At 39.9% G+C, this 22,789-nt stretch overlaps 1 protein-coding gene across 1 annotated transcript in view; it reads right to left on the reverse strand.

Moving 5' to 3' along the window:
- LOC123510515 (oxysterol-binding protein-related protein 1-like) overlaps nucleotides 1–18,673 on the reverse strand; it is a 57,756-nt gene extending 39,083 nt beyond the window's left edge. The window contains 14 exon segments of the mRNA XM_045265750.1: nucleotides 5,183–5,497; nucleotides 5,499–5,721; nucleotides 7,063–7,294; nucleotides 7,478–7,561; nucleotides 10,997–11,122; nucleotides 12,391–12,516; nucleotides 13,093–13,308; nucleotides 13,779–13,924; nucleotides 14,324–14,468; nucleotides 15,398–15,502; nucleotides 15,719–15,811; nucleotides 16,556–16,716; nucleotides 17,204–17,410; nucleotides 18,518–18,673. Of these exon segments, the coding sequence (XP_045121685.1) occupies nucleotides 5,183–5,497; nucleotides 5,499–5,721; nucleotides 7,063–7,294; nucleotides 7,478–7,561; nucleotides 10,997–11,122; nucleotides 12,391–12,516; nucleotides 13,093–13,308; nucleotides 13,779–13,924; nucleotides 14,324–14,468; nucleotides 15,398–15,502; nucleotides 15,719–15,811; nucleotides 16,556–16,716; nucleotides 17,204–17,330 (2,099 nt within the window). The 5' untranslated portion in view covers nucleotides 17,331–17,410; nucleotides 18,518–18,673.
- Between the last annotated feature and the right edge of the window lie 4,116 nt (nucleotides 18,674–22,789).

The following is a 22,789-nucleotide window of genomic DNA, read 5'->3' on the forward strand; positions in this document are numbered from 1 at the left end:
TCTCTTTGAATGCAATACCTGACACATCCCTGCACAAGTATCCACAAAATTATGACCTGCATTCTTAAACACTCCACACAATAGCCTCTAGTGGAAAGTGTTGGAACTTTCACGCTGTTTGCATGATTCAAGTAATAGTAGTAGTAGTAAAAACAATCTTAAGGATCCATATAATCAATATAGCCTGTAGTGGAAGATATTGGAACTTTCACTGATGGTTGCAAGATTCCAATGTGTTTGATGAGAAACCTTCACTACATAGCCATCTCCATCATGAAGGTTTCCATGAAATACCAGCATTTAAGAACACAAGGCTACCATATAGTAAACATCAGTGTTCTTTATTCATGAACACTATGAGAACATGCAAGTTGCTACTAATAACAGAAACACACAGGCATGAACGTTCATACAGTCAGAGCAGGGAGAAACAAAATAAAACTTAAATCAACACAGCACATCAATAGTTCTGGATGCCAGACAGTAAAAATAACAAGCAAATAATGCAAAGTTTATTCAGCAGAGAAATACACATGCTATATTCTGCCACACTGAGCAGATATCTGGGTTTATATAGAGACTGAAAACCTTAACAAAGTAACTGAGCATTCCATAGCCTCCTAAGAATAAAATGCTATTATACTTTGTTCTCTAATATTATTACTGGTACTTCTAGTATGACCACTAACAGCATTGCCATTACCAACCATTAAGCTAAACATTCTCTTTGGCAACAGTCCCATCTCACTTAAATACAAAATGTTGATAATAAAAAAAATATATCTTAAATCTCTACAAAAATAATGCTTGAAAATATCATCTGCTATTGCTACTATACTATTTATTTGCACTGTCTTGACTAATGTGGCTAGTGCTTGTGATATATGAGACTCTACAGTTATTTTCTCTCCTCTGTTTCTGACTTTACTAAGGAATTATACATATGCTTCTCTCCTCTCATTTTTGTCTTAACCAAAGTTAACTAAGATTCTGAATATGGTGGGTGGTGGAAAAAACTCAGGAGTAGCAGGAGTATTTTATTTCTCCAACGTTTCGCCCATAGGGCTTCTTCAGAGAGAATGACAGGCCTGTAGGCAAAGCAGTATATATACAATACAGGTGGATCACGTCGCGGTGCGCTGGAAAGTGGAGTGCGCCGATTGGTCCCTTCCAGGTGGCCTCCCAGTAGCTGAGATGGTGAGCTGCACCACTGCGCGGGATAGGCAGACAAATCCCTCTCTGTGGTTCGAGGGATTTGTCTGCCTATCCCACGCAGCGGCGCAGCTCACCATCTCAGCTACTGGGAGGCCACCGAAGGACCAATCAGCGCACTCCACTTCCAGCGCACCGCGACGTGATCCACCTATATTGTATATATACTGCTTTCCCTACAGGCCTGTCATTCTCTCTGAAGAAGCCCTATGGGCGAAACGTTGGAGAAATAAAATACTCCTGCTACTCCTGAGTTTCTTTCCACCACCCACCAACCCACCTGTTCTACATTGTTACAACATTCTGAATATATTTCTCTCCTTTGATTTTGGTCCTTACAATACTTAACTTTATGGCTCGTCAAATATTTCTCTCTTCTCATTCTTTTCCTTATGAGAATTTCACTATGAGATTCTCAATAATATCTCTCTCCTCTGTATCTTTGTATCACTAAGAAACTCACAGTAACACTAATATTGCTTCAAAAAATAGATATTATATATTTTTTTAAATCTCCAATAATACGTAAATAAATCTATAGATAAAATCTACAACAGTGTGTGTAAAGGAAACTACCACACAACATTACTTCAACCAGACTTGCTCAATTCTCAACTCAATTTTGTACTACTGTATATGAAATGTCTTTCTTTGTCTAGACCAGCCCGTGTAGGATTGCTATCCTGGTAAGTGGATAGTATATTGATAAATAGGTGTGTGTGTGTGTGTGTGTGTGTGTGTGTGTGTGTGTGTGTGTGTGTGTGTGTGTGTGTGTGTGTGTGTGTGTGTGTGTGTATTTATTTACCTAGTTGTAGTTTTACAGGGCCTGGGCTTTATGCTCGTGTGGCCCCGTCTCCATATCTACACTTATCCAATTTCTCTTTAAAACTATGCACACTCATTGCTGACACCACTTCCTCACTCAAACTGTTCCAAGTCTCAACATATCTTTGCGGGAAACTATATTCTTTAACATCTCTCAGACATTTTCCCTTCCTCAGTTTCTTACTATGCAATCTTGTGCTTCTAATGTCATATTCTTCTCTCAGGATTAGTTTCTCATTATCCACTTTGGTCTTATTATAGTACTTATCAATTTTTTCATCATTTCTTTGTCCATGTAGTGAAATGCTACTCCAATATTCCTTAGCAAATTATATGTCTCTCTGAAAATTCTATCAATATGGCTTACTGGTTGATTGTTTTCTTCCATCGTCACTCCTAAGTCCTTTTCCTTTTTTACTTTCTCCAGTTCTACTCCATCTCCCATCTTATAGATTCCCACGGGTTGTCTTTCACTCTTTCCCATTTCCATGACATGGCTTTTGTTCACATTGAATTCCATTTCCAACATTTTACTCCATTCCCAGATCTTATTTAGGTCTTCTTGCAGTATTTCACAATCCTCTTTTTGCTTTATAACTCTGCACAGTTTTGTATCATCTGCAAATAGATTTATGTAGCTGTTCACTCCTTCTGGCATGTCGTTAATATAAATGAGGAAAAGTATTGGTGCCAATACTGACCCCTGTGGCACTCCGCTTTCTACTGCTCTCCACTTGGACTTCATATCTTTAACTACCGTCCTTACGTCTCTCCCCCTCAAATAATTTTCAATCCATCTGTGTGTGTGTGTGTGTGTGTGTGTTTCACTGTTTGATCTGCTGCAGTCTCTGACGAGACAGCCAGACATTACCCTACGGAACGAGCTCAGAGCTCATTATTTCCGATCTTCGGATAGGCCTGAGACCAGGCACACACCGGGACAACAAGGTCACAACTCCTCGATTTACATCCCATACCTACTCACTGCTAGGTGAACAGGGGCTACACGTGAAAGGAGACACACCCAAATATCTCCACCCGGCCGGGGAATCGAACCCGGTCCTGGGCTTGTGAAGCCAGCGCTCTAACCACTGAGCTACCGGGTGTGTGTGTGTGTGTGTGTGTATATATATATATATATATATATATATATATATATATATATATATATATATATATATATATATATATATATATATATGAAGCCTTTAGCACTATACAAAATCAAGGGAATGTTGAGAATAATATTGAGACTTCTCTTCATATGATTAATAATATTAACTTACTATCACTATGAACAAACTTTATGCACTCTAAAACTAAATATTACCCCTCTGTTCAGTGACGGGAGATAAATATTCTACTTTCTATGACTATTCTGGCATTTTCTACCCTCGTCCACATACACAAATTAAATTCAACACATGGGGAAGACAGAAAAGCATGTATCTCAATAACAGCTGCCTTAGAAACAGCAAAATTCTAAACCGATATTAGTCTTACTTTGTGAACTAAGATTATTTTGGCCTTTTCTTCCCTCGTCCAAGTGGACAAAACAAAACTACATAAATATATGAACAACATTTCTTGATAATAGCTCTCTTAAGAATAGAGCAAAGCTTCATCAATAGTACCTGTCTTGTTTCATCAAAACCCAAAAACTTAGTATTCTACATTAACACTATTGGTAACTGTTTCCACTGTATGTCTGTCCCTCACACCTCTAGTTACTGTGTAGTCAGGATGCAAATGCCAACCATCACTGTTCAGTCTACCCTTTTCTTATGTTAAGAAATTACTGTCTGGCAGTGACTACGAGACTGGCAGTGATATGGGTTGTGTTTGCACTGTACCATCACACAACGGTGTGTTTGAAAATGTGTGATGCTTCATCCTGTTTTCAGACACAATACACTCATGAACAATCTCATTAGGTTTATCTATCATCTAAGCCTCATGTGTTTGTGTTATAAGACTATATATTTTTTTTCCTTATGACATCAATTTGACAGAAACATCTATCATCTATCATCTAAGCCTTGTGAGTTGTAAGGTGCTGATTCTATCTCTTTTAAGATGCTGGATAAACACTTATTGAATTTATCTCCCTTGTGTAAAAATCTAATCCTCACATAATTGTTAAGAAGCTAGTTCTATTTCTCTCTTAAGGCACTGGATAAAGACTTACTGAATCTATCTGCTCTGCATCACAAAATCTAAGCCTCATGTGATTACAACTTGTTATTACTATCTCTTTTAAGGCATAAGATAGGAACTTATTGAGATATAAGCCTTTTGTCAATATCTATGTCTTATGATATGCTGCTTGTATCTAAGGCATCAGACAGGTAGGAGTTTGTCTGCCTTGTCATGATCTATTACATCTTGTACCATTGTAAGATGCTTGTTCTGGCTATGTTTGAGAGACTGTTCTGGTCTGCTCTCTCTCTCATGCATACATACAGCCATGCAGGAACATTTGCTTATACTAGGGATGGATACTTGCAATATAATTCTTGTAGGTCAATTGAAGTCACGCACTAACACATACATGAGCAAACACTTCCACTTTCAAACAGATATATAATATAAGAATAAAACTAATTCAACTATGCCTTTATAGCAATTATGATCCATTATATAATAGCCATTCATATATGTATTGTTGAACACATTACTTAGAGTTAACAGTAAAATCTTCATAACTAACAGCATTTAAAAACCAGAGCAGATATAAAAAATAAAAAGTAACTATTGAACAAGGCACAGTTACTGCTATAGACTCTATAGGAAAATTAATTGCATAAACATTGAAAAATAAAGAAGTGAAGGTTAATTTGGTTTCTGCCTCTTTTATAGCTACAGAACCATGTCTAATACAAAAACAAATTACTGAAAAGTTATACAATATAGAAAAATATGTTGATATGAATGAGGAGGAATGAAGAACAAAACTAGGAACAGAAATAAAAGAGCATTGCATCATATCAGGCATTTACATTTAAAAAAATAAAGAAATGAAGATTAATATGGTTTCTGCTTCTCTCTGTGACTATTATAAAAATAAATGTTTAAAATTGTATGGAGAACAGAAACAGGAAGAGAACAGAAGGAGCACTGCATTATACCAAGCATGACAACTTACTTCTCTTCAGTGTGTGAGCATCGGCGGGACTCGCTGGTCACTGTCTCGTCACTACCATCGCTGTGGTCGCTCAAATCAGACGTCCTGACCAGCGGTGTCACAGCAAGGGATGATGTGGTGTGTGAATTTGAACTCTGGGTGTGGCTGGACCCTGATAACTTAGTATAGCTCTCCACACTCCCTAACATGCCTGAGCTGCCTGATGTCTTACTTGCCACACTGCCAGAAACAATGTTACCAATCCCAGTGCTGGAGTTCTGTGCCAACACTCTCACGTCACCATCAGCTTCTATGTTAGCCGAGTCCCAGGCAGTTTCAGATGGCAGAGGAGGGATGGTGTAAGTGTCTCCTCCCTTGGTTCATGCTGGAGGCTGGGGTGGTGCTGGGCCCAGAAGGGATGCCAGGAATGTGGGGTGTGGGGGACTGAGGGGACTGTGGGTCTGTAGGAAGGGAAGACATGCAGGATACGAGTGTGTTTGTGGAGCATTCACTGCCACAAGGTGATGGAAGACTGACTAGGGTCCCTCCACTCCCGTCATCTGTGAATGTGGTGAGAGATGTAGGGTTTAGGATGATTCTTGTCACACTAGATATTTTTAGCAAATAAGAGATTAAATACTAAGACATTTTCACTACAAACTCACAGGAGCATCTATGAACTTAGTCGGTGTGAAGTATGGGCAACCCCCGCTTAACGAACGGGTTGTGTTCCTAAAAAATGTTTGTTAAGGGAATTTTTGTTAAGCGAACCAATTATAACAAGTTTGACCCCTGACGTGAACTTCCATTGAGAGTTAACAAAGTGAGAGTGCATCATAGTACACTAAAACGTTTAATGAAAGTAAAAATTATGAAGTTAAACATTTACGCAGTTTAATTTAAGACCAAGTCATTATAATGTACACTAATGTATGTATGTAAGTAACTTTATAATGTTGATGATCTTAAATTTATGAAGGGAGGGAGTGGAGCGGGAAAGACGCTAGCTGGCAAACTATGGAATGTAAACAAAGGGCGCATCACTGTACCACATACAAAACTTATGTACCACATTTCCACAAAGCTTTCCATTTCATCCATTGCAGAGTTATGAGTTCAGGTGGTTCTTTTAGCTTGCAAGAAAAATACGGTCTCACCAGCCTTCTTAATAGAGTCTGCTGATTGGAAAATAGTAGAGACAGTAGATGGAGTCAAGCCATGGTGGCAGGCAATGCTATTAGTTTACTTGCCTCTCGTGTCTGTGAATAATATCCAGCTTCACTTCGAGAGTAAGAGACTTCCTTTTCTTCTTAGCAACGCTAGGTGACATTGCAGGGCTGGTTGCAGGGCATTTTGGTGGCTTGTTGAACGTGAGATGACGAGCTAGTGCTGGACCCTGTTATTGTTTTGAACTAAGAACATGGAAGGGTAGGGGAGTGAGTGTTGCGTGTGTTGTCCACGAGAGGTGCTGGTGTATTCAAAAGCTGGTTGGCTTGCCTGATACAGCAGGGGTTTCAAACTTGGAAAAAATTACCTGGATAAAATTTTGTTAAAGCGAGTTTGGTGTTCGTTATACGAGCAGATGGTAGTAGTTTGTTGTAGCAAAATTTTGTTGTGTGAATGTTCGTTAAGCAGGGGTTGCCTGTACCTTGTTTATCTTATAAAAGGGAATAAGTACTAGCCTGCTCTTAATACACATTCATTTTATCACCTATGAACTTTATCAATGTGACATAACTAATTCATAACTTAATTGCAAAGGTTTATACCCATGACAAACTTAGCAGCTGTAGACTTTGATAATTTCTACATCAAAAAAGCAAATAGAAAGACAAGATACCTCATGAAAAATCACAAACAATATAACCAACAAACTATATCAACAAACAAGAACGAGGTACCTTGGGAGAAAGCATCAAAGAACTCATCATCACTGACAGCATCGAAGAACCTGCGTGGCCGAGGCAGCGACACGTAGGAGTTGGCGGGAGTGTTGTAGATGGAAGAGCCATTGGAGGACACATGGGAGGCTATGGACTCTTCCAGGTCGTGGTGCTCTGTGGCCAATACTCTAAGGGACTCTTCAAGCACTCGAACCTTCTCCCTCTCCTCTTTTAGCTGCAACTCTCTCACCTGTGGATGTAAGTGAGGTATTAGCTGTCATTTCTTTCTATGTTAACTGTAATTCATCTAGTAACAAATTATCTAAGCCACTTAATCTCTCAAACACTCCTACAATACACTATCCTTCCTCTGCAAACTGTCATCATCATTATATACCCAACACTTGCTAACAGTTGTACAAGTCTGACTCACCTCCTCCTGCTGCTTCATGAGGGAAAAGAAGTGAGTCAGGCTGGTGGTCATGTTTCGAGCTGTTCCTGCCAGCAAGGAGAACCTCTGCAACAAATACACACATAGCATCAGAAACCATACAATTTTTATTTACTTTTTGGCCCTTCATCCAGAAATCACTGAAGAGCTTTCCTTCAATGCATAATACATAATCTTATCACATAAATATATAAAACATCCCTGTCCTATGTTGTCTCTTATCTTGTACACAAACTTTCTTCCTCATATAAAAAATACACAGTACATTGCCTTTCCTAGGTTTCATGCAAGGCTCACTATTCAAGAATACACCTCTGCTTAAGGGCAACAAAAAGGAAGTACAAAAAAGAACCAAATGAGATGCCAGTCTCTGTGCAGAAGAGCCAAATTAATTAGGATAAAGTATCCAATAGGTACAGGAAAGAAAGAAAAAAAAAATAAATAAATAAATAAAATAAATAAATCTTTCCCCATGATTGTACTCTTCTCCCAAATTTCAGTAGCATGTCATGCTTACTCTCATATTTTGCAGGAACAGTTGCAGTTTTATGAGGTACAAAGTGTTTGTAAATGTTATTATTCATTGTTAAGAACAATAGGCTTAAAATCAGTGTGTACCTGTTATTTCGCTGTGTCCAGTATGTACGTAGGTGGTCCAATAAGTACTCTTAGCCTTTTAACTCAAACACTATAATACCAGAGTGGTTCCTTTCCATATATGATATAAATACTTCATTCCTTGATGTAGTAAACCATATAAGTATCATTGACAGTCAACATCTACAAGTGATTTTTATTTTTTATTTTTCAAGAACATAGTTTTGATATTCTTTTTTATTTTTATTTTTTATCGTATGTGTTAAGGCCTGTCCACACCAGGAAACATTGTTTGAAACAATGTTTCCCAACTGTTTCCAAACAGTTTGGAAACTGTTTCCACACAATGTTTCCTGTCCAGACCTCAGTTGTCGTCAGGATGCCTGTGAGTGTAGAAATTGCTGCAGCAGCCTCTGAATTTTACATTACATCTGCAGAAAGTTTACCAGCAATATCCGTCACAGCATCTATCTTCTTCATCTTTTTCTTATACGTAATCTCCACATGTCACATCCCACAATCCCGGGGATGAATGGAGCAATTCAATAAGTTCTAGAGTTTTCTCTGCTGAAAACATGGTGTTGTCGCTGCAAGCCTTGTGATTCATCACTTCCGCCACACACACACACACACACACACACACACCGCGTAGTGTAGTGGTTAGCACGCTCGACTCACAATCAAGAGGACCGGGTTCGAGTCCCGGGAAGCGGCGAGGCAAATGGGCAAGCCTCTTAATGTGTGGCCCCTGTTCACCTAGCAGTAAATAGGTACGGGATGTAACTCGAGGGGTTGTGGCCTCACTTTCCCGGTGTGTGGAGTATGTTGTGGTCTCAGTCCTACCTGAAGATCGGTCTATGAGCTCTGAGCTCGCTTCATAATGGGGAAGACTGGCTGGGTGACCAGTGGGCGACCGAGGTGAATTACACACACAGTGTTTCCCATTCTGGATGGGAAACAAATACACGTGGAATATTATTAGGAAACAGTTTGCAAACTTTGTTCCCAAACCATTTGCAAACTGTTTCCAAACAGTTGGGAAACTGCTTCCAAACTGTTTGGAAACGGTTAGGAAACATTGTTTCCAAACAATGTTTTCTAGTGTGGACAGGCCTTTACATATACATGACTTTTAGTGTCCCCTTAAACATATGTTATAAATGGGTACATACAAAAGTCAGTGTAATAATGCATATAAACATTAAAGAAACATGTCTCTTTCTAGACCCCTAGGGAAACTTTTTTTTTTTTTTTCAAAATAGTTAATAGGTACATTTCCCATGAGCAACTTGAGAGTTAATACATTCTGATTCTGATTTATAGTACACAGGGCACCACATTTAGTGTATAGCATGCATAATTTTTAGTTGGTTGGTGGACAGAGTTGCCAGATTTGACCTTAAAAGGCCAATTTGGCCTTTTAAGAGGAACATTGGCCTTCAAAAATTTAGGTCTAAAGACCAAATATTTTGGCCTTTCCTTGGCCTTTTCTACTGCTCAGGATAGTCACCATATATAAACTATTGTCCTCCCAAAATCAATGTATTATAAGTTAATGCAAGAAAATGTTTCAAAATCATCTTTATACATATCATGCAAATATCACGCATATAGTATTTCTGTTTTGTATTGGTTTAGTAGTTAGTATGTGTGTAAATCATGTCCCGGATCATGATGGCAATGGTAAGCACTTCTCATGCTCGTAGTTTCAGTCTGTCGTCAAGTGCCATGACGCACGACAGACAGGATCTTGATGAAATGCTACAAGTAGATTTCTAGCAAGACAACATCCAAGCCTCATCCATATGGATTTTCTCAAATTATACATAATAAACTGAATTTTGTAGAATATAGTAAGATAATATGGAGTATCAGCTCTGTCTAGCTAATTAGTGATCTTTGTCATTATTAAGCCTAATCATCTATATCATAGTGTAGTAAGGTTGGCCTTTTTTCTGACCTTTTCGATCATAATGTGTCTATAATACTGATGTCTAAAATGCAAAGAGGAAACCCATTCCAGTCCTTTATGGTATGTGGAAAGTATGAGTGTTTGTGTTAGTATGATATGTCAGGTATGTTTGGTTGTGTATGTTATGATTACATTAATTTTTTTTGTCCTGTGGATCAATATCACTCCTCAAGAACCCCAGTATTCAGTTGGCTATAGAACAGATGGAATCTATGTGAGTGTTGAATTTAAAGTCTGTGGAAAGATAAACACTAAGTATGCACTGTGCAGTGTATGATGCCCAATAAGGAAATGCGTACATTTAGGGCACCATGTACTGCATACATTCTGGACCACTAATGGGTAAGTTAGATTGGATGGTGCTCTCTCAGTTTTAGAGGAAACTGAATCCTTTTCATCTCTGTGGTAGAGGTGGCCTTGGAATGTCATACAATGTGTCTTAGAACTCTCTGGCAGCAGATTGATAAAATGCATACTTATTGATCTTTGGTATCTGTAATCCGTTCAATAGGTACACACTCAGCCCCAGCCTTTATCTTTTGTTTCTAAGTAGTCCTGATGCATTTTTATCATGCATTGCATGACAAAATTTATTGATAAATAAAAGAAAGTTGTAATTTTCAATTAGAAAATTAGTCACTAAACATGAAATTTTTTTTACAACCCCTAGGCTTTCGTAAAACAGAGTTTTTAACATCTTCAGTTATATTTGTTGCTGCATCTCTTCAGTCATAACAAACACAATAGTTGATATCTGTTGAAATGAAGGCCTCATGGTTAAACTTAAAAATGAGACCAAATTTTAATGGCCAAGTGTTCTCATATCCTGTTGAAAAGTTTTTAAATGCCAAGTGTGTACCTAATCGACCAATGTGTACTTATTGGACACTTTGCCCTATCCATAAGAGGATGTCTAGTGCTCCAGCACTCACCTTGATGACATCATGCACCTCGCCCTGCTGGGAGTGGTCCAGCTCCAGGGAGGCTAAGGTGGCCATCAGCTCCTCCACCTGCTGCTCCATCAACTGTTGGTGGGCTGTGGCTGTCTGTAGTGCATCCTGTAACACCCACAGTCATATCAGTGGTACATAAATGAAAGGGATCAACAGACATTGGTTTTGTTGTATTGCTAATTGTATGAGAGCTTTCTATAGTAAAGTGGCTGTCTGTTTTGCATCCTCTAACACCCACAGTCTTATTAATGGTAAAAAATGAGGCATCAGCAGACCTTGGTATGAGGGAAAGGATGCTGTGAAATGTCTCCTTGAAAGGCTATATTCTCTAGCTCTTATGTGTAACCTGAGGAAGGAATACATTTACAGAGCAACACAGGAAACACAAACCACTAGAGCAGTGTTTCTTAAAGTGTGGTCCGCGGACCCCCAGGGGTCCGTGGAATGTTCCAAGGGGTCCGCAGGATAATTTTTAATATCGATTTCAGTCAAATTTTCGGCCAAAACGTCATAAATTCCTATTTTTGTAGCACCAAATCCTGATGGCTTTTTACAGTGGCTAAGTCACATTGGGATGGAAGTAATTTAAGTAATGCCGCCTTCCTCCCTTGGGGTGAAATCCTCAACGAAATTCCGAAAAAGACACACACAAAAAAACAACTTTATAGAAGGCAGTGGTGTTTATGATTTGGCAACATTGTACTGACTGATGCCCGGTGGTGCGGCCGCCCGCCACATATCAGTTGACGTTAGGTTAGGTTAGGTTAGGTTAGGAAAATTATAATAATAAAGGGTCCGCTACATGAGTAATTTTAATAAAAGGGGTCCGCTGCACAAAAAAGTTTAAGAAACACTGCACTAGAGCTAAGTTGATGATTCAGTTTAAAGTTTGTGGCTCTCTATAAATTGAGATGAGTTTGTTACTTAATGTTTGGGTATTTGGTTCTTGAGAACAGGATTCTTTTATTGCTCTCTTCACCATTCAAAAGAAAACTCTGAGACTGAAAAAAAAATTCATCTTAAAAAGCACAGATGTACAGAAGACAGGCACACAGACACACTAATAAGCACATTGAGCATCTATATAAAACTTGACTTAACCTGTTTCACAAACATCAAAGAAGCTGACTACCTGAGAAATCTAAATAAATATAAGAAAACTAATGTACTCAAGTCTAACAAAAGAACCCCAGTAAACACAAAGTATCTAGACTGATGTTCGTGAACTATATGGCTAGAAAAAAAGACCCTGAAAATAAGAAAACAATAAGTCTAACTCATCTAACACAAAGTGAGTCTAATAAGCACAGAGAGCATCTAGACAGCTATTCCTGACCTGCCTGGCTAGAGGACGCGACAAACCTGGAACATACAAACATGCAGCCGAGAGGTTTGACAGTGCGCTCCAGGCCGTCTTCATCGTCATCGTCAATGCAGAGGCCATGCTGAACGTAGTGGGTGGAGAAGCGGATGTGGTTGTTCAGCATTGTCACCCATTTCTGCCATTAGGATAGGGTAGGTTAGCTAAGTTAGATTCTGTTATGTTAGGAAGGTGAAGTGAGAAGCTGTGTGCTTTTGTTTCGTATTGTGAAAGATCAAGGAAAAATTCTTATTTTGCCCAATCCTCTAATAACACTAAGAAGCAAGAAATTTAAGCTAACACACACACAAAAACTCAAATAAAGCAGATAAATTTCCATTATATTGCCCCCTAGAAGCAAACATTCTGTGCAAAACCAACAAAAAGCACCCTTACATCACCACCCCTCAGAAACATATGGAGTAGGTGTGTATGTAAATTCTGGAATTCTCTACCTGCTTCTGTATTTCCAACTTCCTATGGCTTGATTTCATTTAAGAGGGAGGTTTCAAGATATTTATCTCTTCATTTTGCCTAATTCTTTTGGACCTCCAATGGAACTGACAACTAAGTGGGCCTATTCTTTGTTGTTTTATGTTGCTCTAAGCTAGTTTTCTCCTCTTACATGAGAGAGAGAGAGAGAGAGAGAGAGAGAGAGAGAGAGAGAGAGAGAGAGAGAGAGAGAGAGAGAGAGAGAGAGAGAAAAGCACCCCACCTGTCTGTTGATGGATGCTGGATGGAGAGGGTCTGGTGTGGCAGCAAGGCGATGGCAAGTGCCGTCATTGTACTGTATGATGAACATGGCTCCGTCACCGCCTATCATGGGCACCACCTTGCAGTTGTCCAGGTACTTGTAGTCCCTTCGCCGCACACCAGAGCTGGCATCCGCACGAGAGTTGAAGAAGGTCAGCACGCCACGTTCTAGCACACCCTGAGGAACATCAAGGTACGTTCAGGTCAAGATAATACTATAGACTGCACTAAGATAACCTTGCTAATAAAGAAATGCTACAAAATTAGTGAGAATAAATTCAGAGTGTGTGCAATAATTTGAAGATCACCATGCCATATTCTAAGATGCTATGAGCCACACCCAAGTTAGGCTAGGTCAAGGTAATGCTATAAGTTGAGAAATAAAAAAAAACCATGCATAATTACTGATAACAATAATAGATCAATGGTGATAACAACAACAGTAGATTAACTTATAGCCAAATTACTTAAAATCTAAAATCAATGAAAATATATATACACCAAGTGTAATAATAATAGTATGTCACTTTATGGTTTATTGAATAAATATCATGAATAATGAGTACAATAACAAGCTAATAAATCAACCACAGTACTGAACGAGTCAAAACAAGAGCACCAACAAAGACAGCAGCCTCAGCTCCTCACCCACACCATCCGCCATCCCAGAATGCGCATCTGTCTCAGCAGCGGCCCCTCAAATCTGGTAACGCTATGTTGGAAGCTGCGCACCGGCTGTACCTTGAGGACCTGCTGCATCTGCTGTGTCTGGCCCAGGTCAAATGCTGTCTGGTCTGTGGGGGATATCTAATGCTGAGTTCTTGGCTTCACATGTCATGTTTATCCCTTTCAATTAAAATGCAATCCAGAAATACATACATTTAAAAGGGTTCATTTTTATGCAATTTAAAGCAGTGTATATTCTAAGGTTGAAGAAGAAATAAGACAGAAGAATTACCTGTGAACTCAAAAAAACTGGAGAACTTTAAAAAATCATCAAACTCCATAAGGAAAAATAATATTTAAGAACACCAAGGTTAGTGATGTAATGTGTTTTAAGGCAGAGAAAGGCATGAGAAGGAAGAAATTTGAAACATATCTAACCGCAAAAACAAGAACAAACTGCATACTGATAATAATGGAGATCCAAGGTTGATTTGTCATTAACCTTCACACTACACATAGGTCCTTACTGCTGTGGTTCCTGATGGAGGGGTCACAGCCATTCTGCAGCAGCGCCACAGCCACATCAATGTGTCCCCGGTATGCAGCACAGTGCAGGCTTGTGTTGCCCAGTGCATCCACACAATTCACGTTTGGAGCGCCAGGTTCTCGGAGCTGTGAGTGAGGCAAAGAAGGGCGTCAAGAATCAAGATACTATTCCATTATTTATTTTTTTTTTTACTTTTTGCGGTAAGGCCTATAGCGCCTGTAGGCTCACTTGAAGAGTGTGTAGGAAGCGCTGTTCAGCCCATTAGTAGCGCAGGCAATTTTATTTATAGTGGTACCCATATTAGAGCTCATATCACCACCCAAGCTCATCTTGAGTGTAACCACCTAGAATCTGGGTATCATGGTGACATGTAGGTAACACATGCTGGTGTGCTGGAAAATGTGTCTTGACATATGGATAAGAAGATACACATACAAGCTGTCTCCTCCAAAAAAAAGCAGGAAAGTCAAGACAAGATATAAAACTTTCAGATTCACATCACTTTTAGCTCCTTGGCTCCCAACAGAGAAGAGAAAGTACTTCTGTCCTCACTTTTTACAGCTTAGACAGTGTGGTCAGGAACAATGCCCCTTCATAGTAAGTACTCTCCTATACCATACTTATAGACAGACATTTCAATGATTACAACAGAGGAAAGATGCATGTTTCTCAATGGTCCAGTACAAAATATCAACAAAAATAACCAAATAAATAATGTACATAAACAATTTAAAAACATTCATGAGGATAGTTGCAGCTTTCCAGATATTACAAAACATAAACATGAACATTAGAGATACAACTACGTACAGTAAGTCAATTTTAAATGTTGCTACCAGCCTGTCTGCCTGAGAGGGAAAATCTAGACCAGCGACAGTCATGATAGCAATATTGATGAATACATACATACATACCAACCTCAGAAACAACCACATACAGTTAAGTCAAATAGAAGTGCCAGTTCTGGTTTGTCTGCCTGAGAGGGAAAATATAAGGCAGAAATGAGTCATTATAGCAATGAAATAATACTTGACACTACCGCAGCGAGACTCACCAGCTTCGCTACCTCCTCTGCCCTTCCTTCCCTTGCATAGTGAAGCAGCTTCTCCTCCTGCCTCCTTTGTTCTGTCTTCTCAGCTGCCTCAATCAGATTTATCACCTGTAGAGTTCAGGATCAGTGAATACATACATGCATACATATATACATACACCTGGACTAAAAAACACTCAGTCAGTAAAGGCAAGAAATTAATGCAATCTACCCTAGCATAGAAAAGTACATCCCAATCTCTTGGCACTTTCAGATGTAAATATCCCACATGAATCAGTGGTAGTAGTGAAGGCAGACTGACCCTTCACACCTTGCCTGGGTTACCTGAGAGTCTCTAGGCAGGTTGCCAGGCCGCAGACCTTCACCGTTGATGGTGGACACGCTGGCACCATGTTCCAGCAGCAGCAACACCACGTCCTTCAACAAACACACAGGAAAATAATGCTTGTCAATCTTTTACTTAATCCTTCTTTTTTTGTGTGTGTTTTCTATTTGCATAACAACATCCAAGTTGATGACAAGAAAATTAATGTTTATTATTTGCAAATTTTTTCTATTCTATCTAATCTTTCATCTTTATTCTCTATATGTCTTCAGTGTTCAGAGGTTCTACTCAATAAAGAAAAAACAAAATCTAATCCCTTTCTTCTTTAATTTCTTAATGCAAGAAACCAAACAGCAATAAAAAAAAAAAAAATGAAGATGCCAGTCATAAAAGAGAACAGACCTAAAAGAATATCTAAAATATACACTAACATCACAGTATTTTCTGAATAAAAAGATAAATACAAGTCTGAAGCATTTATCTACACTACCAGTAAAGGAAGGCACAGAGCAGCAAGTAGCGCACCACCCACCTCCCTTACCACCACCAGCAAAGCAAGGCACACAACACCAGGCAGCGTGCAACATCCGCTTCCATCACCACCACCAGTAAAGTGAAGCACAAAATACAAAACAGTGTGCACCACCTGCCTCTCTCACCACCGTCAGTTAAGCGAAACACAGAACACCCGACAGAGTGCACCACCTACCTCCCTCACCACCACCAATAGAGTGAGGCAGTAAACACAAGGCAGTGTGCACTACCTGCCTCCCCAAACACTGCCATTAAAGTGAGGCACAGAACACAAGACAGCATACACCACATCCCTCCCTCACCTCTCTATTGGTGAGCGCTGCTTTGTGAAGAGGAGTGTCGCCAGCATCATTGAGCTCGTCCAGTGATGCTCCGTTCTGAAGCAGCACCTCGGCCACGTCCCTGTGCCCAAAGTAGCTGGCAAGGTGCAGCGGTGTCCATCCCTGGTTACTCTTTGTCTTGCCTGCACTCACCATTGATAAAGTACAATAACATTAACTTAACTGTCAAAAGGTATGATCTATTTAACTAGTTGCATACCTTGGAGGCCCAAGCAAAGCACCACTTACCCATCTACACATCATTCACTCTTATCTGTGGTACCCTCTGGTGAAAAGGGATGATATAATAATAATAATACAAGAATAATTTCAAGAAGCTCATAAGATAAATAACTCTGGAACTCCTTGCCTACTTCTATATTTCCTTATGAAGTTGACTCTATCCTTTGCACATGACATATTTTTGTTCCTACTCACATAAAAAAAAAAAAAAAAAAAAAAAAAAAAAAAAAAAAAAAAAACCTTGGATTTTAATTATATGCAATTCCACATTCCCATTATATCTCTGTACCTATTAGTGGTAAACAGATAATTTAGCAACCTTCACAAGTGATTCAAGAGTCAACAAGCCACACACTCAAGCAAGACTGAACACACTTCATGACTAACCTTTACAGTTAATTTCCAGATCAATTTTGCCATCCTTCCTGGCCTTGAGTATGTCCTCCACAGTCTTCACATCACCATTCCGAGCACTACGCAGCAACAGTTCTTCAAACTGCTCCAGGTCCCCCATGACCGTGAGTGTGTGTTTATGTGAGTGTATGTGTGCGAGAGTGTGTGTGCTATCTCAGGGATGATGTCGACCTCTCTGATCTGTAATGGAAGACACATATACTATATATACTATTGGAATTATCCATATCCAGGTCATACAGATTGACATCTTGGGAAGGAAAAAGTCATGTTAGATTTAGATAAACCCGTCAGTAACATAAGAATAATAAGTTATCACTGTTATAGCAGTGGGAAGGTGATGTGGTGAAGTGGTGGATGCAATGTTGAGCAGAGTTGTTACTAGTGGTATGTGGCTCTCACACAGCCTTCAGACAACACATCACTGACGGGCTGCTGCGCCTTAAAGGTGTGCCTAATCAATGACAATGTTTTACAGAAAGCTTGGAGTCAATCTTTTGCCATGGATAACTTTACACCACTCCTCTGTGAGTCATGTCATGCCCTTCCACCCATGTTCTCTGTTGTGTCCTAATAATGGTGCAAGGCTTTCTGTGGCCACATGTAGCCTGTGTGCTGTGCTGGTGTGGGGAGTAGTGGCCATGGAGACCTGCATGTCACAAGATAACTGTGCCCTGTTTTCTTGTGATGAAATATGTCTGTGCTGTGCACATTAACTTTTTAATATCTGCCACACTGTTAGAATAGGTTACGGGGTTGATGGGAGCATAGCTCCCCTTTTAGGTTAGGAAGGCATGGCATTATAGTAGAAAGGTTCTAGTATTTTAGTCATATTTGCTCCACTGCCTAAAATTATTCCGAAAAAAAATTATTTACCTGTAGAGTTTTCTGAGGGGCAAAAAGCATTACCTTTTGTGTTTCCCAAGTTTGTTGCGGCTGGGACGAGACAACAAACGAATTCAGGAGATGCTACTGGCAAAACTTACCATTATGACCTAGCAAGGACTTCATTCTAACCTTCAATTCAAGGACGAAGCTTATGTTCCCTTGGTAGACCCTGAGTTTTAAGCACTGACCTAGCAGTCTTCCTTGGTGAAGCAAATTAATAAATAAAGGCATTCCCTGCGCTTTTCATCTCCCCCCAAAAAATAAATGAAAAGATAAAAAAAAAGTAAAGTAAACAAGATGCAGAATGACTTAAATACAGGACAAGTAATTTTATCGTTCTAAAAAAAATCAATACTACTCCCACGTCTATTTCAAGGCACACCTGTAATTTAACCTCACCTGGACATCACTGCGATGAAGAGGGACAGTAATTTAAAGGCTGGTTGAATGCTACAGGCTCATTTGGCAGATCAGTGACAAGCCAGCATCCCTTCACTTCCCTTCACTCAGCTGACCAGAAGCGCGCCACAGAAAACTTAACAGGATAACAAAACTGTACTAACCCTAATCTACCTTAAAGTAACCCACTACACCCAAATAACCCCAGATACACTAACGTTATTTGCAGTGTAGGTAAGATGAGGAAAAATAAGAAAATAGTATAAGTGGAGGAGGAAGAGAAGAAAAGGAAGTGGTTGAACTATGGTAAAAAAAAAACATTTGTTTGCCCTTTCAATGCTTGGTTTTCTAAGAGCTATGCGTCGGAACATGACAAAATTTTGTTTAGTCCCACCGTTCAATTCTGCGATGTGTAACAACTAACAGTAATAAGTATAACATTATATATATTAAGTAATATACATAATAATAACTTACTCAGAAGATCCAACATGCGCCCAAGCACATTAGAAAACCGCTCCCACACACCCCAAATCTCAAACACTCAAAAGTAATCCAAAACACTCAAAACACGCACCATATAACACCTCGAAAATACTAATTAACATACTTAGAACTCACTAGAAACACATAATATACACCATAACCACCACCCATACCACAAACACACCCAAACCACTTAAAACAATCAAAACTAATCTAAATCCACTCAAAACATCACACAACATCTCAAATCTCAATAAATGCACCCAAAACTAACTAGAAACACGCAGTATACATCAAAATTACCCCCACACATATCCAAGACAGCCCAAACACCCAAACAACTTAAAATACTCAATGTTGTCCCAAACACACTCAAAACATCATGTAATACATCAAAATTTCCACAAACACACACACAACTCACCAGAAAACCGACAAAGGGAAGGTAGACATTCTCCTCTTACCCATCAAGCTATTGATTAGTTTGACAGTTGCAATGCACACTTGCGGAACAATTACATCATTTAATTGTCAAGTATTACACGAGCAAAAGTTGATTGATAAGTTACGTACTTCTCCGAAATGTTTTCATTCCAACCTATATTCATGACAAGAAAAAAGGGATTGAGCTCCTGCTATTGGTCCATTGCGCATTCCTGATGATTCTCTATGCACCTCTACAATATCAATGGCAGAGGTCTTTGCTAATGAATTTTCTTCTGTTTATAAATATCAGGATCCCTCTGCCCTGCATCTCATCACGTTTTCAATCTTTACCTATCTCTTACTAATATTACCGACTCTCTTGCAGCTGTAGATGTCAATATCAGTATGGGTCCTGATGGGATGCTCCCTCTCCTCCTTCACTCTTGTCCATCTCTTGCCTTAACCCTGTACCTTATCTTTCAGATGTCTCTTTCAGAGGGAACGCTACCGACCTCTTGGAAACATTCTAATATAATTTCTATATTTATAAAAAGGTTCCTGTTCCATATGGAGAGCTCTATAAGCTTAACATTTGTGCCTTGCAAGATTCTAGAACGATTTATCACCAAACATCTACTTAAGTATTCTAAAGTTAATGATCTGCTTTCTCCTGATCAATTTGGTTTTAGACCCAGCAGGACAATTGCCGACCAACTTTTACTTACTCATGATGACGTGACTTACTGGCTTGATATGGGACTAATAGTGGACGTAATCTTCTTGATTTTTCTAAAGCTTTTGATACCGTTTTCCAATCAATGTTAATCAACAGACTTAAACTACTCGGTGTCAGTGGTTCCATACTGAACTGGATTACTGACTTTCTACATGATTGAACAATGAATGTTTCAGTTGCCGGTTCAACTAGTAAGTGTAAGCCAATTCTCAGTGGTGTACCTCCTGGGCCCATTGTTGTTCCTAGTGTACATAATATGTTAATCACCTGCCCTCTTCCATCATTAACAAATGTAATTTTTTTTTTTTTTTTTTTTTTTTTTGCAGATGACTTAAAGCTCTACTTGAATATTTGGTATGATTCCTGTTCTATCATGGCAACGGATGTAGTATCTGTTATAGCTGCCAGAGAGACATAGACATCATTTGTGCAATATCCAGTCCTTGGGGTCTTGAGATGAATCCGGATAAATGTGTAGTTCTTAGGTTTCAGCGTGGCTCAGTAGCCTGGAATTATATGGGTCCCCTACTTATCTGATTTAAAATTTGCTGAAGTTCACAAGGACCTGGGCGCTATAATTGATAATTCTCTCCGTTTCTATCAGCACATCCAGTATTCCAAAGGGGAGGTCAACATAAAGTTGGCTAGACTCTGCACAGAGTAGCTTTGAGGAGGTTTAAAGAGACTACAGCAGCCTTAAATTGTTGGCTACGGACCTCTAGTTATGTATCGGACCTTCGTCTTTTAGAGTCAGTTCAAAGAAGGGCTGCCACTTTAAATTTTCTTTTCTCCCTACCACTCGCGCGCATTTCCCCCTACTTTTACCTACAACTCGTGCACATTTTCCCCTACCTTCACCTACCACTCGTGCACATTTTCCCCTACCTTCACCAAAGGGGATGGACAAAGCAGATAGAGGGGATGTCCGAGTTTGTTCTACAGTGAACGACTTGCCACTTTGGACTTATATTCTGTTCAAGGACGTTTACTTCGAGCTGATATAATTAAATGTTGGGCAATATTTCACCATAAGATTTGTATTCATCCTGAGGACTTATTTGTGTTGGCCCTAGTTGTTGGTACCAGGGGACACAGGTTCAGACTGACTCACTTGCAATCTTCTCTTGAATGTCATAAACCTTTCTTCAGTTTGAGATGTGTTAATGTGTGGAACTCATTACTTGATAGTGTTGTTGCTTTGAAGACTGCGGATGCCTTCGAGAAAGCTCAACATTCCACACTTGGCCTTTTGTTGTTCAAATTTGCTGAGTAATGTCACGCATAACAGATTGCATTACCACTTTTTTTTTCTTTTTTATTTTATTTATACCATGTGGGCTTTTCACGGAATTTCTGGGCTAAAGGAGATACTTTTAAGGGCACCTCCTATCTCAAAGCCCACCCGCTAGGAAACCATTGCCCCGAGTGAGGAAGCCCAACCTACACTCGTATCATAGACAGACTACTGTGTTAACGTGGAGTAATGTAATGTTCTGTATATAGTGTACTAGGACTGTGTATTGTTCCACTACCCTACGGAACGCCACGCTCAGTCTGGTTCCTAACGCAGCTTAAGGGACAGGCTCACGCTCTGTTTGGCAATCCACTTGCCTTCCTTCTTTGACTGGTCCTCCTGTCCTGCACAGCCAGTCTAGTTCTACAGTCTAGTGTCTACAGTCACACTCCAGTGTGTAGACTGTAATTCTACATCATCACGCTTGCTACAAGCTTCATCTAGCCGCTCTAACTACAAGTCTCTCTCTCGTCGCCGGCTTCTTCTCAAGCCTTTCCACGGCCGCTCGCTACCAAGCTACCAAGTCTCCAGTACATTTTGTATCCTACAATAAACACAGGGAAGTTTCCCAGTGTTTCTCTTCAACCACACCAGAACATATTGATGGTGCCAGCGGTACCAGGACATTGATGGTGGCAGCGGTGGGATGGGGGCAAGCAGAAAAGACGCCGTCTTACTAGGTTGCATGTGGCGGTTATCACGGGCTCTGGTGTGGTTGAAGAGAAACACCGGGGAAACTTCTCTGTGTTTATTGTAGGATACAAAATGTACTAGAGGCTTGGTAGCGAGCGGCCGTGGAAAGGCTTGAGAAGTAGCTGGCGACGAGAGAGAGACTTGTAGTCAGAGCAGCTAGTTGAAGCTTGTAGCGAGCGTGATGATGTAGAATTACAGTCTACACACTGGAGTGTGACTGTAGACAGTAGACTGTAGAACTAGACTGGCTGTGCAGGACAGGAGGACCAGTCAAAGAAGGAAGGCAAGCAGATTGCCAAACATAGCGTGAGCCTGTCCCTTAAGCTGCGTTAGGAACCAGACTGAGCGTGGCGTCCCGTGGGGTAGCGGAACAATACACAGCCCCAGTACACTATATACAGAACATTACATTACTCTGCGTTAACACAGTAGTCTGTCTATGATACTCGGACCGTGGACAGGATTCGAACCCATGCGCTTGGAGACCCCTCGAACCCCAAAGCACGCACGGTTCCACTGTACCACGGCGCCCCCTTGCTGCATAAGGCGCACAACTCAGTCCATACATTACAGTAATACTCATTTGTAGTTAAAATGTCAAGGGACTGACGTGCTTGCAGAGTTTGTCTGCCTCCCC

Source organism: Portunus trituberculatus, chromosome 29 (genome assembly GCF_017591435.1).
Source record: "Portunus trituberculatus isolate SZX2019 chromosome 29, ASM1759143v1, whole genome shotgun sequence".
NCBI classification, from domain to species: Eukaryota; Metazoa; Arthropoda; class Malacostraca; order Decapoda; family Portunidae; genus Portunus; species Portunus trituberculatus.